Raw genomic sequence first — 15,043 nt, 5'->3', positions numbered from 1 at the left:
TATTGTATGTTGTTGATAGCTGCTATAGACCAACAGGGTTTCCGAGGAAGATGTGGATGCCATGTATCAGCAAATTAGCAAAATGAGCGCAAGTCAAGTAATTATAGGAATATAGATTGGGAAGAGGAAAGGGCACATGGCAAGATGGAAATGGAATTTATAAGTTACTAAAGGATGATCACCTGAAACATCCAACAATCTTAAACCCTTGGGAACTGAGGGTTTAATATTGTTGGATCTGGTAACAGCATCAAAAGATTGATGCATAACTAGAATCAACTCAGCCTCTGAATGGGGAAAGTGACTATGCAGTCTTTCTTCTGGGAGGTGATTATGACAAACTTAGGAGGCAGCTTGGATAAGTGCTATGGCATAAGAAGCTACAAAGAAAGAATCAGTTGTGCATGGGAAATTGTCAGAGATTTGAGAGAGAGAGGTAGTGTCTACATACCCAAGATCAGGAGTTAAATAGATGAGTAGCAGTATAAAGCAGGGACTACAAAAAAAAAAAAAAAAAAGACTGTAGTGGGAATAAAAAGAAAAAGGTAATCAGCATGCTTGTGAGCAATACAAAGCACAGATAAGAAGGATAACTAGCATGGTAAAGGAAGACTAAATCAGATCGAGAGAAACTATGCAAGACGAGATAAATCATGTTTCACAACTAGGCTACGTACATATACAGCAGCATAAGTGATCGCCTTAAATTAAGTAATATAAGAATGAAAAGAATGTCTTATCAAGTGGAATATAAATATTAATATATTTATTAATATAATATAGGTCTTATTAAAATCCCACCTAGGATGTGAAGAACCTTCATAAAGGCTGTTCTATTGAAGTTTGAGTTAGCCAATCTCATATGGGGGGGGGGGGGGTTTCACCCTGAGGAAAGCTGAGGCTTTCATCCCATAAGAAAGACATACTTCTAATTTTTTAGGAAATGACAATGTAAACTAAATTATTAATTATAAAAGCTTTAATACCTATCTATATTTTGCAATGTTGCATTTTCATTTCAGGGATCACAAAACAATTATATGTGAATGCAGGCACTCACATTAAGCAAATGAGGTTGTAGAAAGCAACTGAAGTTGGTCCTAGAGTCCTAAAAGGTGCCACCTATCGGACTAAATTGGGTTGTTTTGGCCGTTGGGCTGACAATCTTAGAAAGTATGCTTTCCAAATTTGTTGAGGTTTTGGGGAAGTTTTTCAGAGCTGAGGCTGATTCAAGGAATTATCTTTTGTACTTGCTGTGGAACAGTTTGCATCTTCAAAGGACCTGGTATACTCCAAATAGGTCTAGGGGGATTTGGCTAGTCTTTGGTGGAGTGGATAAGAGATGCCAATTTCTTATGTGGTTTTTGTAACTAGTTGTGAGATCATATTTTCTTAGGATTTTTGTTAGTTTTTCAGATGTACCCTAGATATAATGGTATGCTGATGGATTTAGAGTAATCTGCTATGAAGGAGGAGGTAACTGGTTTTAATATTTATGTTTGGATTTTTTCGGGATTGTAGCCATTGGCTACAACCCCAAAGGATATGGTTCAGTTCAGTAGTTAGAGCATTCTGAGCTGATTAATTTTGCCCTATTATATTATATAGGATTTTTATAATCCAAATTGTTGGGGGAGGGGGGGTAACTGCTGGTGAATGTATCTACTTGTGTGTAGGCTTCCTGTAAACAGAGAGCCAGAGATCCATCAGGCTGGCATGTAATCAGTGTCTAGGAAAGGAACACTTGTTTCCCTTTTCCAAGGTAAATTGGATCCTGGGGTGTTGATTGTTTAAGTTTGTTGGGAAATTGTGGAGTCTATCCAGCCCATGTGGCCAAATGGCAAACACATCGTCCACATAGCATAGCCAAACAGTGGATTTATGTGGGGAAAAGTTTAAGACTTTTTCTTCGAAGGTCTTTTTCATAAAGAAGTTGGCTAGGAGTGGAGAACCCATAGCTATCTCCTCTGTTTGTTGAATTCTCCTTGCCAAATGAAATAGTCTGAGTTCATGGCAAACTGAAATAGGGTTGAGATATCAGGAGGAAAATGGCTTGGATGAAGTCTAAGGTATCTTTGAGTGGGACATTGGCGAATAAGAAGACATCAAAACTGACCATTATGTCTGTGTTGGAGTGAGAGGTTTTCTATACTGGCTTTAAAGTGGGCTGAGATTTTTTGTGTGAAAGTTGGTTGCCAGTACATTGTGTGATCACTTTGGCTAATTTGCATGGGGGGGGGAAATCAATGACATCAACAATGGGATGCAATGGTACAATTTGCTTATGGATTTTGGGTAGTCCATATATCGGGGGGGTCTAGGGTTAAAAGTTTTAGTCTGTTAGTCACTTCCACAGACCAAGAGCCTATGGAGTGTTCTGATTTGGGTGCTGGTGGGATCATATTCTATAGGAAGGTAGAACTTTCTCAAAGTAAAGAGGCAAGCTTAGCTGTGCAATCTGATTGGTTTATTGGTTGAATAAAATTAGGTAGTTATTACTTTTTATAATTGATAATTTTAGTTTACATTGTTGTTTCTTAAAAATTAGAAGTATGTCTAACCAAGTTTATCTACAAGAATTAAGAAAGACATAATAGACTCTGCAGATACAATAACTATATCAGAATATTAAATAGATTTCTTTGAAACCAAGTTATTGGTCATGACAGGCATTTGATCCTAATACATTTACACATTATAAACAGTTATATCTAATTCTTGTTTCCAAACTACATTTAAATAAATTTCATTTTAAAAATTGTTGATTCTAAAATTCTGAATACATGCAATAGGAAGATGATTTCTGGCTGGAGCCTTTTCTTTGGAAGTGTATAGAAACCAATTTTGACAGCTTTGGTGTCACTGCTTATTATAGTATGTCATTCCATATTTAAATGAAGACAGTTTTATTTTTTGTATTTTATAAAATACAAATTTCATAAAATCAGAAATTTTTGTAGAAACTTTATTTTTTTTTAGTAATTATAAATATACATAGATGCATCAAATACCAATGGTAACTGCAGTATTCAATGACTTCAGAAATATACACAGATTCATTCTCTTTCTTACCAAAAAAATAATATGCTGCTGTTAAACTGCTTCTGTTTACTTGTAAAATTTATTTGTACTCAAATCAGTACAGAATACTTCTAATTTCAGAAATAATTAGTTTATATCTAAACTATACCCTTGAGCACTAAATATATGCATAACGAGATGAATTAAATTGTATGAATTTTAGTTGTTTGTTAGATTCAATAACATAAATTCTCTAATCTAGAGGCTTTTCGTTAATTTAATTATCTTAATCACACAAAACTAATTTAATATAGATTTTAAAATGAAAAGGACTATTACTATAGGAATGCATACATGCTTGATTTAAAGTTCAGAATTGATATCTTTACACACTAATAATCATCAGGAACAGTGACATTTAACATCTTACACAAATATGTAAACATATGGGGAAGCAGTCATAAGATTTTGTTTCATATTTAGATAAAAAGAGACTAGCATTTTTTTTTACAGCTGCTAATAACAGATAAATGCAATGATGACTAAGTTTCAGACATAATCATTGTCTGAAACAAAGACAACTTTATAATATGGTTATCAGAAAACTTGCTTTGTTCAAAGAGGATATATCTGAATAGGTCTTTATCAAAAAAAAAAAAAAAAACGATTGTGGTCACCCTATAAGTTATGTGGAATATAATATGAAAGGGAGGGGAGGATAGAGAATCTATATTAACTGAGATAACAAAACGGGGAGAAAAAAAAATTATAACCAGATAAAATGTATAGTCTAAAAATGAGATTAGAATTTGGTAAACAATTAGATGTCCTACTTTGACATGAATGAAAATTTCTCAAGTTGTACATGCTATTTTCTGGTAATGTTAAATTGAAAAACCTGATAGGTCAATGTTAGTTGATATTTTAATCTTTTTTTTTTTCCAAAATTAAAAAATCTCTATAGTACTATTTTTCAATTTGTGATATCAGTAAAAAAAAATTAAAAATTGAAAAATTATGAGAATTACCAGAACCATATTTTGTGAAATTATGTTAACAGCAGGACTGCATGTCTGAGTAATAAGAGTATGTATCATCATCCATTCCATAATTTTGAATGGAAGTATTTTTTTTTTTTAAATATAGAAACTTGCACTTATTTTCGGATTGAAATTGATACTTAAAAATGCCACACATTTTTTTCTTCTTCTAGATAAGAAGATTAATAAATCCAAAAAAAAGTTCTGATTTTTTTTTTTTTTTTTTTACCAATAGTTCTCTCTATTGTCATAACCACAAAAGCAGGAGATGAAGCAGTATCACATAGGAAGTATGGATGAGACTGTGCCTACAAATATATCTAAAGTTATGTTTACAGTATGCAAAATAATAATAGTAATAATTTGTGAAATATTTGAAACAGAAACATAACTTTAGCTGATTAAACATACAAATATCAAAGATTTTCTAAATCATTTGAAATTGGTAAGTGATGAAGGCAATATAGAAATTTTTCTACATAAGGCTTAGCTATATGTGGTCCTAATTTTACTTTACTATTTCATGTTTATTATACTTCCTGATTCAGATATCTCCATGTGTTTATGTCTGCCATCTGCTTAAGCACTTGAGGTTGTTTAAAATTGGTATCTTTCCTTGGAAATCAAGATAATCCACTGGAACCAAGGAATATCACTGAATTCAGTTTTTTTTTAGCATAAATATTGATCATAATGTTACAGATTTTAAGTAAGGAGGTTTAGCTTTTATATAGTAGGAATAGAACATAGTTTAAAAAAAAATTAATTTTAAATTTAAAATATAAAAACAAATACCACAGATGAATGGTATATTGATAAGAAGCAGCTTAGAAGAGAGATCTGAACTTCGAACGACAATCTGCAATTAACCAATCCTTGACACTCTTGGAACAGTCCTGCGCAACAGTACGGTTAATTGTATCCTCTTATGATGGGGGGGGGGGGGGGGCAGACCAGAAAACTGGTGCAAAACTTGGAATTAATAATCAGCTAATCATTAATCTGAAAATTTTTCAATTACAAAATTTGATATAAGCGTTATTTCTGACATAAGAATCAATATTTATAACATTACTATCAGTTGCTAGTTGTTTTGAGAATTCAGGCCAATAATATCTTAAGCCATATCTTAAATTTCTATGAAATATATAAGGGTGTGCTGAAAAGTTGTGATAATTACCATGGAGGAATTGACATGTCTTCTTTTAGGATATATATATATATATATATATATATATCCTAAAAGAAAAAGAACAAATTATTACAATTTGATGAAACATGGGGTTAAAGGGTTTTAAGATATGTTCTTTGTGGTTATATCAGTTCCTTTTATATAATTTTTGTTCTAGATGATTTATCAGAACTTTCAGCCACCCCTGCAATTTGCATTCTCTTAATCTGTTCTCATATTCCAGAGATCAGAAACTGACTCAGTCAATCATCTCCGAACCCTCTCCAACAACTGTTCATTCTTTTGAAAACCAGGCAAATAAATCTTTGCACAGTATTCCATATGCAGCCTGATCAACGCCTTGTACATTGGAATCATAACTTCCTTCTTTTTTACATATTAGTGTTCTCCACATCATTCCCATTATCTGCTGTTGTCCTCCCAATTTTAACAAAATGTTCACGAAATTTCAAGGCCCTATCTACCATCACTCCCAGATCTTTCATCTTCTCCACCTCCTCTTAGATATCCTCACCAATCCTGTATTCTGCATCCCATCTTTGCTTCCAAAATCTTAAAACCTTACACTATGCTGCATTAAACTGGCATCTCTCCACACACACACACTTGCCTATTCAGACAATTTATTCAAGACCTCTTGCAAGGATTCAACATCTACTTCTCATAATTCTCTCCAACTTTGTGTCATTTTCAAACAATACTATATCACCATTTAAGTCCTTTCCAATGTCATTTACATACCAATTATAAATAACAATGCTCCCAAAACAGATTCCTAGGACAATCCACTTGTGGCTTTCTTCTTCTGGGATATCACTCTCACACACAGCCATGCTGATACCTATCAGACAGCCAATCTCCAAGCCAGTGCACTAATCTATTATCCAGTCCCATCTGTTTCAGTTTAACTATTAGCTAGTTATGTGGCAATCTATCAAAAGCCTTTGCAAAATCTAAATATACTACTATATGTGCTGTTGAATGTATTGGTCACCTTGTTATAATAAGCAAATTGCTAAAACACAATCTTCCTTTAGAAAACCCGTGCTGTCCATTAAAGTGAATTCTGCTATCAATGTAGTTCTGCCTTGTCATCACTGGCTTCTCCAACACCTTGCCAACTCAGACAAACAGATTGGCCTATAATTCGAAGCCCTTCATGAAGTGGAACTATTTTGTCCTCTTTCCACTCCTTTGTAACTTGGGCCAATCTAAGACTCACGTTAAAAGGTAAGTTAAAGCTGTTTAACTCCTTGGATATTCCCTCAAGACTAAAGGTTTTAACCCATGAACACACAACTCTATATACATAAAGGAATTTCAATTTAATGCATATGCTCTTTCTTATTCAAATTCGTTATTGTTTGCACTGATGATGTCTTACAATATGTAAGACAAAATATCTGCATAATAAATTTCATTTTTACTGTGGTACACATGTGATTTTATAGTTATGAACACTTTACAGGTCTTGTTATGCAAGAAAAATTGTAATTTTATGTCCCAACTCAAAAGCAAATTCTTAAAAAACTTAGATCATCTATGCATGTTTGTTGATGTCATACTTAAATGGTATACTCGCTGTTCTAATTCCTTGAGTGTTTAAGTCTGGCTATTTTTCCAATAACATGGCTTTCGTTTATCAGTTCCACACATCTGAATTGCATAACTGTTACAAATCCATTGCTTTCTTTGATCCAAGTATTGCATGTTTATAACACAATGAACTATCTGGCTGTTTCATCAGCAGTAAATTTTTGAAGTAAAACTATGTAATTTATCTAACACTCCATGTGGTAGAAGTTACTGGCCCAATTAAACAGCAATGTGTCTTAAATAAACAAAGCAAATTATATATATGGAAAAGCTTAGGTGTAATTGATTATTCATAAAAATGCTTCACTGTATAAACAACACCAAGAGATGAAAAAAATATGTTTATTGAACTTACTGATATTTCATTCCTAATCTGAACAAATATGCTGCATTAATTTACCAAATCTGGGAAACTATCATTTTGAGACCTGATAGTCTGACTTCTCTAATTTATTGTTATCTGGCCCACAGAGTGCTATGTGAGGACAGGTTTTCAGTTACAATTGTTGTCCACAGTCACTTAGTGCTGTGTGCCTGTCGCAGTTATAATTGTGCTCTGACAATGCTGGGTAGAAAACCATTAAAATGTTAGTCAGTTTAAAAAGAAATTTTTTTCTCTCTCTTAGTGTTGTTTAGACCATGAAGCATTATTATGAAGAAACAAATTCTTTTCATATTGTAATTTTTTTGTTCTAGACTTTTTCCAGTAAAATGGCTACCCTATATGGAATTCATATTTTACTGTTATGGTAGAAGTTATGTGGAATGGCCTTTGACAGTGGGCTACAGAGGTGGTGAATTTATAACTAAGAAAGAATTGTTGTGGATAGAGAACAGGTTAATTAAAATTTATGTATAATAATTATATTTCATTTAAGCAGTGTTGAACATCATGGTATTATGTATTTCTGTATAATTATGTATGTAAAAAAATAAAACTGAATTAAAAAAAACTAAAAAGATGTGACAGAATGATGGAAAAATAACCGACATAGAAAATCCCTAGAATTAGAACAAGGGCAGATGAATGGTCACCCATGGCATACTGCTAAGATCAGATCACATCTGGATTACTGTGAACAGGATTGGTCATTAGGGAAAAATTTAATATATTTATTTGCATGTTTTCATCAGCTTGATTTATTTGTTTTGTGTGAAAATCTTGCCTTTTCCTAATTTGCATGGTATGGTATTAAGACTCACAAAAACAGAAGGAAGATTTTTCACAGAGTACAGGAGGAGGATGGGATGGGCATTTCTAAAAGCTGAAGAAATATGAAAGTAAATGAATGGTAATAAAAATTAGATTCTTTGATTGGAGAGTTGCAGGTAAGTGTTGCCAAAATAGGACCTCTCAGTGATAATTTAGAAATATGTAAAAATACATTTCATGCAAAATTTTGATGATAATTAACATAATCCAGTTTACCTTTATAATATTTACTTATCATGCCTTGTTCTATATTTTCTTGACCTTAATGATATATATCATATCTACTTATCTAAATATTCTTTTTATATATTATTGATTAAAGTAAATAAGATAACAATAAAAATGTGACACAAATGTTAGAAGTATTATGTATAGTAAAGTTTAGGTGTTATTGATTCATAACAATATTTTATGGTATAGATGGATATTAACTGATCTACCAGTCTGTTTAAAGTAGGCCAAACTGCAGGCACAATAAAATTAAATTAAATCTATTAAAAACTTTCTGTACTTTAAAACATTAAAAAATTTAACTTGACGATCCTGGCATCATGGTCAGTTTTGATATTATTTCACTATTCATTAATGAAATAATATCAAAACTGACCATGATGTCAGGATCATCAAGTTTAAATTCATTAAAGTACAGAGATCTTTAATCTCATTAAGCCACATTTCTCTCCTGACATAATTGAATTATTCAGATTCACTGTATAGAAAGGAAAACTATATGAACAGCTGGATGGGAATGCCATTGGTCTCTCCCCTTTCCCCTCCAAAGCTAACTTCTGTATAGCACATTTGGAAAACCAAGTACTCAATGTATCCGCACTTAAACTAGTAGTTTGGCCTCATGGTCCAGATACATTTTTGGTGCATCTTAACAGCCAACACCCTGAAATAAACTTCATCATAGAAAAGGAAATTAACAATTGTCCACCATTTTTAGATAAACTAGTGACACGACTTCCTAATGGCTCATTATAATTCTCCATGTACAGAAAACTAACTTATACAGGAAGGTATTTACATAATCACACCACCACACCCTTCCTAACATTAGAGCATCACAAAAACGCTTACTCACTGAGCCAAGGCTATCTGTTCAAATGACACAGCCTTTTAAATTTAGTGCAGAAATTTTTACATCACCTTTTTAGCCAATGGCTATAACCCATATAAGTAAAATATTGCATGCACCCCCTCCCCATCCTTCCAACACAGCAAAAACCCATCCCATATGTTGGGTGTTGGAAGGATAAGGGGTGCAAATTTCTCTGCAAACATGATCCCCATACCACTGTTAAATTGTGAATGAATACAATTCACTAAGGAATGTTTCATTCATAATTTGACAAGTTAAAAACCCTTGAAAAGGATATGCTTGTTGTATTTTAGTATAAGTTGTATATATCCTGACAAATATTGGATACCGTAATTAGTGTAAAACTTGTAAATATTCCCTGTGTATGTTAGACAATGATTTTGTTATATACATATTTTCTGTTAGAATTGATATAAAAGAATTACTGTGTAAATTGCATATAACCAACTGAGATTATAAGGTCAAAGTACACGGGCAAGACACCAGATTAGTAAGTTGCCTCGAGGCGGTCACGTGCGCATACGACACGTGGCGACCTAAGTTTTTGGGGAAGACGCTACAAAGAGGCAAGACCCATGAGTGCAAAGGAATAACGTGTCAGGTGAAAATTTAGGATTACAAGGAGTCCCGGTAGGGGTTGATATAAAAGGGCTGGAACCCCTCCCCCACGAGACTTTTTGTATGGCAGAAGTCGGAGGTGTCGAGTCGTGATTGGGGGGGGGGGGAATCGCAGATTCCAAGCCTACGATGAACGAATAGAGGATGTTGAAACAATGGGCAACTCCCGGAAAAGATAGTGGCCAGGTAGCATACCTTATGGATGCATAATCGCCTTGTGCTAAGAATATTCTAGGCATAGATGATCGGTATGCAGACTCCGTGAGGACCAACCTAAGCTGACAGGAATTTTAGCCTTAACATAGAGGGAAGAAAATGTTCGGAAGGAAAGGAATCCAAGAATCGAAAGGACAAGCATGAGGAATCCTTGAGTTCGGTATAGTAAACCTTTAATCAAGTAATGTGTGAGAGGAAGGTAATTGTAACTTAAGAATCATAGACCTTCATAAAGTTTTGAGACTCTATCTAAAATTAAGACAGAACTGTGATATTTTAATTGTAGTCGGTGAGCAATATGTGTCATGTATTATAATTGTACTTGTGTTGATTGCTAGCTATGTTTAAGAGCTGTAGAGATGTCTAATCCAGACAGCTTGATTAATTCCTAAAAGTCATTATTGGTTTTATAATCTAAGAATGCGAGCTTTGAATCTTTGAACATAATGCTTTTGTAGTATTAATTACTGTGTGATGTATATTTATTAATTTTACTTTGTAATCTAGTAGTACAGTGATAATTGAAAGCTCTTTATTCTGTATGATGATCATTATGTTAAATAAGCCTTTTGCTCTTGTTAATTTGGTTGCCTGTGTCTAAGAATCAGATGCACCACTCATAAATTATTCGGATCTAAGTGGGAGATAATTGTTAATTAAGACTATGACTACAAACATGGTTGATTATAGAAGGTATTGATAATTGATAACTTAGTATAGAAATAGATTAGATTAATCACGAGCATATCTGAAGGTTCACTTCTTGACAGAAGTTTTTCCAATTTAAGGGTTCTGGGTGGCACAGCGGAACAAATAAATTTTCCTAGAACCTTAAGAGAAGTTAACTTCAGAAGCTTTGTTACCAAGGGGGTTGGCTTAACCTTGAGACAATCCCTTTGTAAATCAGACTCGTGCACGTGATAATCTAAGGGAATGAAGTATATAATAGTAAGACAAAGACAGACACATTATAGGTGCTGCTGAGATAGGACAAATTATTCAAGAGAGTGTTAAGTAAAGGAGTTAAACCATATTAAGTTACTATTACCTACGATAAACAACGACACACAACACCACTTTCATTCAGCTAGCAATCTTCATACACTTTCCTAAAGATCAACTGCATCCTCTTGAACATCCTGGAGTATATAAAGTTCCTTGTACCTGCAGTTTGGCCTAGTTTGGACAGACTGGTAGATCAGTTAACATCTGCCTTGAGGAACATAAAAATTACATCCACAATCACCTGTATGCAAGTCAGGATTAGCAGACCATGCTTTGGCCATAGAGGGTATAATGTAAGGACAGTAGTTCTGTCGCTGGTTACAATTTAAATTGTTTTCCTCGATTACATAGTATAGTGCTGTATTAATATCACAGTGATAAATTGTGCTCTGATGATGCTGGTTAGAAAACCAGTGAAATATTAGCGAGTTTAATAAATATTTTTCCCCTCTCTTGGTGTTTATACTGTAAAACATTATTATGAATTAGAAGTATTTTTTAATACTTATCTCTAATATCAGATATATTAATTGCAGCTTCAAATTGAAAAATCATTTTGAAATTTACTTTTAACTTATCATACCTTGATATGTATATCATACTGTGCCATGTTTTGCATTTTCTTGATCTTCCATATCATAGTCTTTATTTTCTTCACCTTCAACATGTCCAGTATTTTCTGGATGTTTGGTGCCAGGTTCTGTGTTTTTTCCGTCTTCTGCACTAGGTGCATCAGCCATATGATTCTTACTTGTCGTCATAAACTAATGGGTAGAAGTACAAGCTTACTGAGACATGAGCTTCTTAGGACTTGCTATTTTTATTTTGAAATTTTTAAATAGTTAAACATTTTATTCAAGTAATAAACTTATGTAAATCAAGTAGATATTAGATCCAGCATTATTTCAAAGCCGAATGTAGAAACTATGAAAGTTTTGTGAGGTAAGTTGACCGGGGAGCTTAAGGGAATACCCCCCCCCCCCCTCGGCATTCACAAGTTGCCTTAGTATGGACCACTTAGAAGACATAGGTGCCACCCAAGTGTCTATATGTTCACCTTTTATTAGTCCATTTTGATAAGGTTTCGCTGACTGACAGCTGTTTTGAATTGGTTGGTTCTCCTCAGAGATCAGGTAGAAACCTTAAGGGAGCAAAAACTCATGTTCAATACTAAGGAACTTGAAATGTCAGAGAAATGTATTTTTCGTAAGTGAACTCTCGGTTGGTGAATAAAAATAATTTCTAAAATAAAGAGCCAAAAGGCTTCAGTTTGGCGATGCAAAATTATATAAGTCAAGTAGATATCCACTTGACTTATTTTGCATTGCCGAACTGAAGCCTTTTGGCTTTTTATTTTAGTAATAAATTCTAAACTGTTTCTTATTTCATATATTCAGAATAAAATATTCACCATTTGATGCATATGCAAGTTTTACAATATTTCTGATGACAAGTGAGAAGATTCCATTAATGTCTAGTCATAATAAATAGACTTACACCATTTAAAACCTCTTTTAACATAAAACTTTATTTCATACTATGTTTTATTTGTTTATAAAATCCTATATGGTTAACAAATTGTTCCTGACCACTTAACAATTTAACATCTTCAGCAGCAGAAGCTCTACTGAAAGCAAGATTAATAATTGTTCCTAGCTGGATATACATTGAGAAAATGCAAATTGATTCCCAATATGTTGCAAATTTGACACGTTATTAACTGTTATGACAAAAATAATTTAAAATGTCCTGACATTGTTTGCATCTCTTTTAAAGTATGCTGTTAGTTATAGTTTATAGAGACGTTTCAGATATAGGAACCAGCAAACCAAAATGTTTTATGAACAGTAAAACTGTTGAACTTCTAATATTTTAGGAAATGACAATGTAAACTAAATTATTAATTATAAAAACTTTAATAACTACCTTTATTTTGCAATATTACATTGCCATCTTCAGGGCTCACAAAACAATATGTGCACGCAGGCACTCGCACCAAGCAAGTGAAGCTGAAGAAAGGCAACTGAAGTCTGTCCTAAAAGGTGTCCTTCTAGCTGGCTAAATTGGGTTGTCTTGGCTGTTGGGCTGACAATCTTGGAATGTATGCTTCCCAAATTTGGGGTAGTCTCATGCACCCAAATTTGTTGAGGTTTGGAAAGTTTTTCAGAGCTGAGGGTGATTCAAGGAATAATCTTTCGTATACTTGCTGCGGTGTAATAAAGTGGCTTTCTTCCAGCATATTCTTTGGTGGGTGTCAACGCATAGTCAGCAAGTCCTGAGTGACTGTATTGGTGGAACCAGATGTAGTCCTTGTTTGGATATCCTGATATTGGCTGTCCTGCCTGTTTGGCCATAGTAGGACAGTTTGCAACTGCAAGGGACCTGGTATATTCTAGGTAGGTCTAGGAGAAGTGGCTGGTCTTTGGTGGAGCAGAAAAGAGATACTAATTTCTTATGTGGTTTGTAACTAGTTGTGAAGTCATATTTTCTTAGGATTTTTGTTCGTTTTTCAGATGTATCCTGGATATATGGAATGGTGATAGATTTAGAGTAATCTCTACTATGAAGGGATGGGGGGGGGGGGTTAACTGACTTAATATTTTTTGGATTTAAAGAGTTTTCAAGGAAAAAAAGTGTCAGAGGAGGGAGAGAGAGAGAGTGAGTGAGGAATGTAGGTGAGCAAGGAAGAAACAGTGGTGTGCAAGATAGAATGTCAGAAGAGTGTCTGCCTGGAGGAATAATAGTGTGCTATGGCAATTAAGCAAGGTGAACGAGTGTCTGAGGTGATTGTGATAGTAGGCACGAATGACTTGAGAGCAGTGTAAATCAGGCAGTGAGAAATCTGAGGTTCATGCTGGAAGGTGTATGGAAGAAGAAGACAGAGAGAGAGAGAGGAAATATAGTGAGTGTGTTGTCCAGGTATGATAATTCAAGCTATGAAGAAGAGTTTAAATAATGAATAGTGTGATAGCCAGAATATGTCACTAGAGAAGCTTGGATTATATGGATGCATGGAGGGCATTTGAAGACAGAAAGGAACTGAATGCCAGAGGGGCTTGCATTTGAATGAGGAAGGATGTAGCATCTGGAGAGAATGTTGTTCTCTGAACAAGTCAGTGTGTCAATGCAGGAAACTAGAATAATCATGGTGGATTGTAGCAGGGGAAGAGGACTCTTGTGGGAATAGCCACTTGGGAGAAGAGGGAATATAATGCTGAATCCAGTGGGGTATGGAGGGGATAATGATAGACACAGAAATGGTGACAGTGCTTTGATGATTCTTTATACAAATGCAAGGAGTATCCAGAATAAAGGAGATGAATTGGTAGTTTTGATAGCATCAGCCTGTCCAAAGATTTAGGATCACTGAACATGGTTGATGGAAGATGACATACTGACAGGAATGGAAGAAGAAGCAGGATATATCATTTTTCTGGAGGACAGGAAGAGCAAATGCAGTGGTGGAATACTGCTTATGATAAGGAATTGTACCCTCTCAGAGTGGACGATGTGAATAGCAGTGGCACCAATGGTTTTGAGAACATAGGATGTGAGGTGCAGGCAGACAGGATATTTTGTGGAGTGTTGCCTATAAACCAGGGAGCATAGAGGGTGAGGAGCAAGAAATGTTTAGACAGTTGAGCTTGGTGAGTGCAAAAAAGAATGATTGATATGGGAGATTTGAACCACATTTAAATTAGTATAAATTGGGAAGAAGATATTGCATGAAGTAGTAAGGGAATGGAATTTTTGGAATTCTTGAGATCCAAATGCTTAAGCAAAATGTAATAGAAGAAACATGAAGTTCAAGAATTTTGGATTTGGTCATAGCAACAGAAGATCTGATTATAACTGAAATGGCATCTCCATCCCCTGGTTGGAGAGTGACCATGTCGTTTTGACTTGGAAGATGAATAGATATGCAGGAGTATCAAAGAGAAAGGAATGCGTGTGGAATTATAAGACAGGTGATTATAATAATCTTAGAAATCAGCCTGGGGCAGTTACAAGGATGAAGGAATTGGAAGGGTGAGATC

The 15,043-nt window shown here is 34.3% G+C and overlaps 2 protein-coding genes across 7 annotated transcripts in view; one reads left to right on the top strand and one right to left on the bottom strand.

Moving 5' to 3' along the window:
- LOC150105499 (prostatic acid phosphatase-like) overlaps positions 1-15,043 on the bottom strand; it is a 381,909-nt gene that overhangs the window by 73,947 nt on the left and 292,919 nt on the right. The window contains exons 11-12 of one of the 2 annotated variants that reach the window (XM_090394219.1): positions 11,590-11,770; positions 4,586-4,697 (exon numbers count right to left, since the gene is read on the bottom strand). In XM_090394219.1, the coding sequence (XP_090250345.1) occupies positions 11,603-11,770 (168 nt within the window). In that variant the 3' untranslated portion in view covers positions 4,586-4,697; positions 11,590-11,602. Of the gene's footprint in view, positions 1-4,585; positions 4,698-11,589; positions 11,771-15,043 lie in introns of those variants that run through there. The other variant, XM_090394218.1, reaches the window with a different exon arrangement.
- The window catches only part of LOC150105500 (natural resistance-associated macrophage protein 2-like), a 244,546-nt gene that overhangs the window by 202,104 nt on the left and 27,399 nt on the right, over positions 1-15,043 (top strand). The window contains exon 15 of one of the 5 annotated variants that reach the window (XR_016548450.1): positions 6,291-6,483. The exons of 3 other annotated variants lie outside the window; for them this stretch is intronic. Coding sequence is in view for 1 of the 2 variants with exons in the window: in XM_090394217.1 (XP_090250343.1) it covers positions 6,291-6,316 (26 nt within the window). In the remaining variant the exon portion in view is untranslated. Of the gene's footprint in view, positions 1-6,290; positions 6,769-15,043 lie in introns of those variants that run through there. One more of the 5 variants, XM_090394217.1, reaches the window with a different exon arrangement.

This window comes from Typopeltis vanoorti, chromosome 6 (assembly GCF_054136105.1).
Source record: "Typopeltis vanoorti isolate ZY-2024b chromosome 6, IOZ_Tvanoo_1.0, whole genome shotgun sequence".
NCBI classification, from domain to species: Eukaryota; Metazoa; Arthropoda; class Arachnida; order Uropygi; family Thelyphonidae; genus Typopeltis; species Typopeltis vanoorti.
This window is presented reverse-complemented; position numbering and strand designations above follow the sequence as displayed.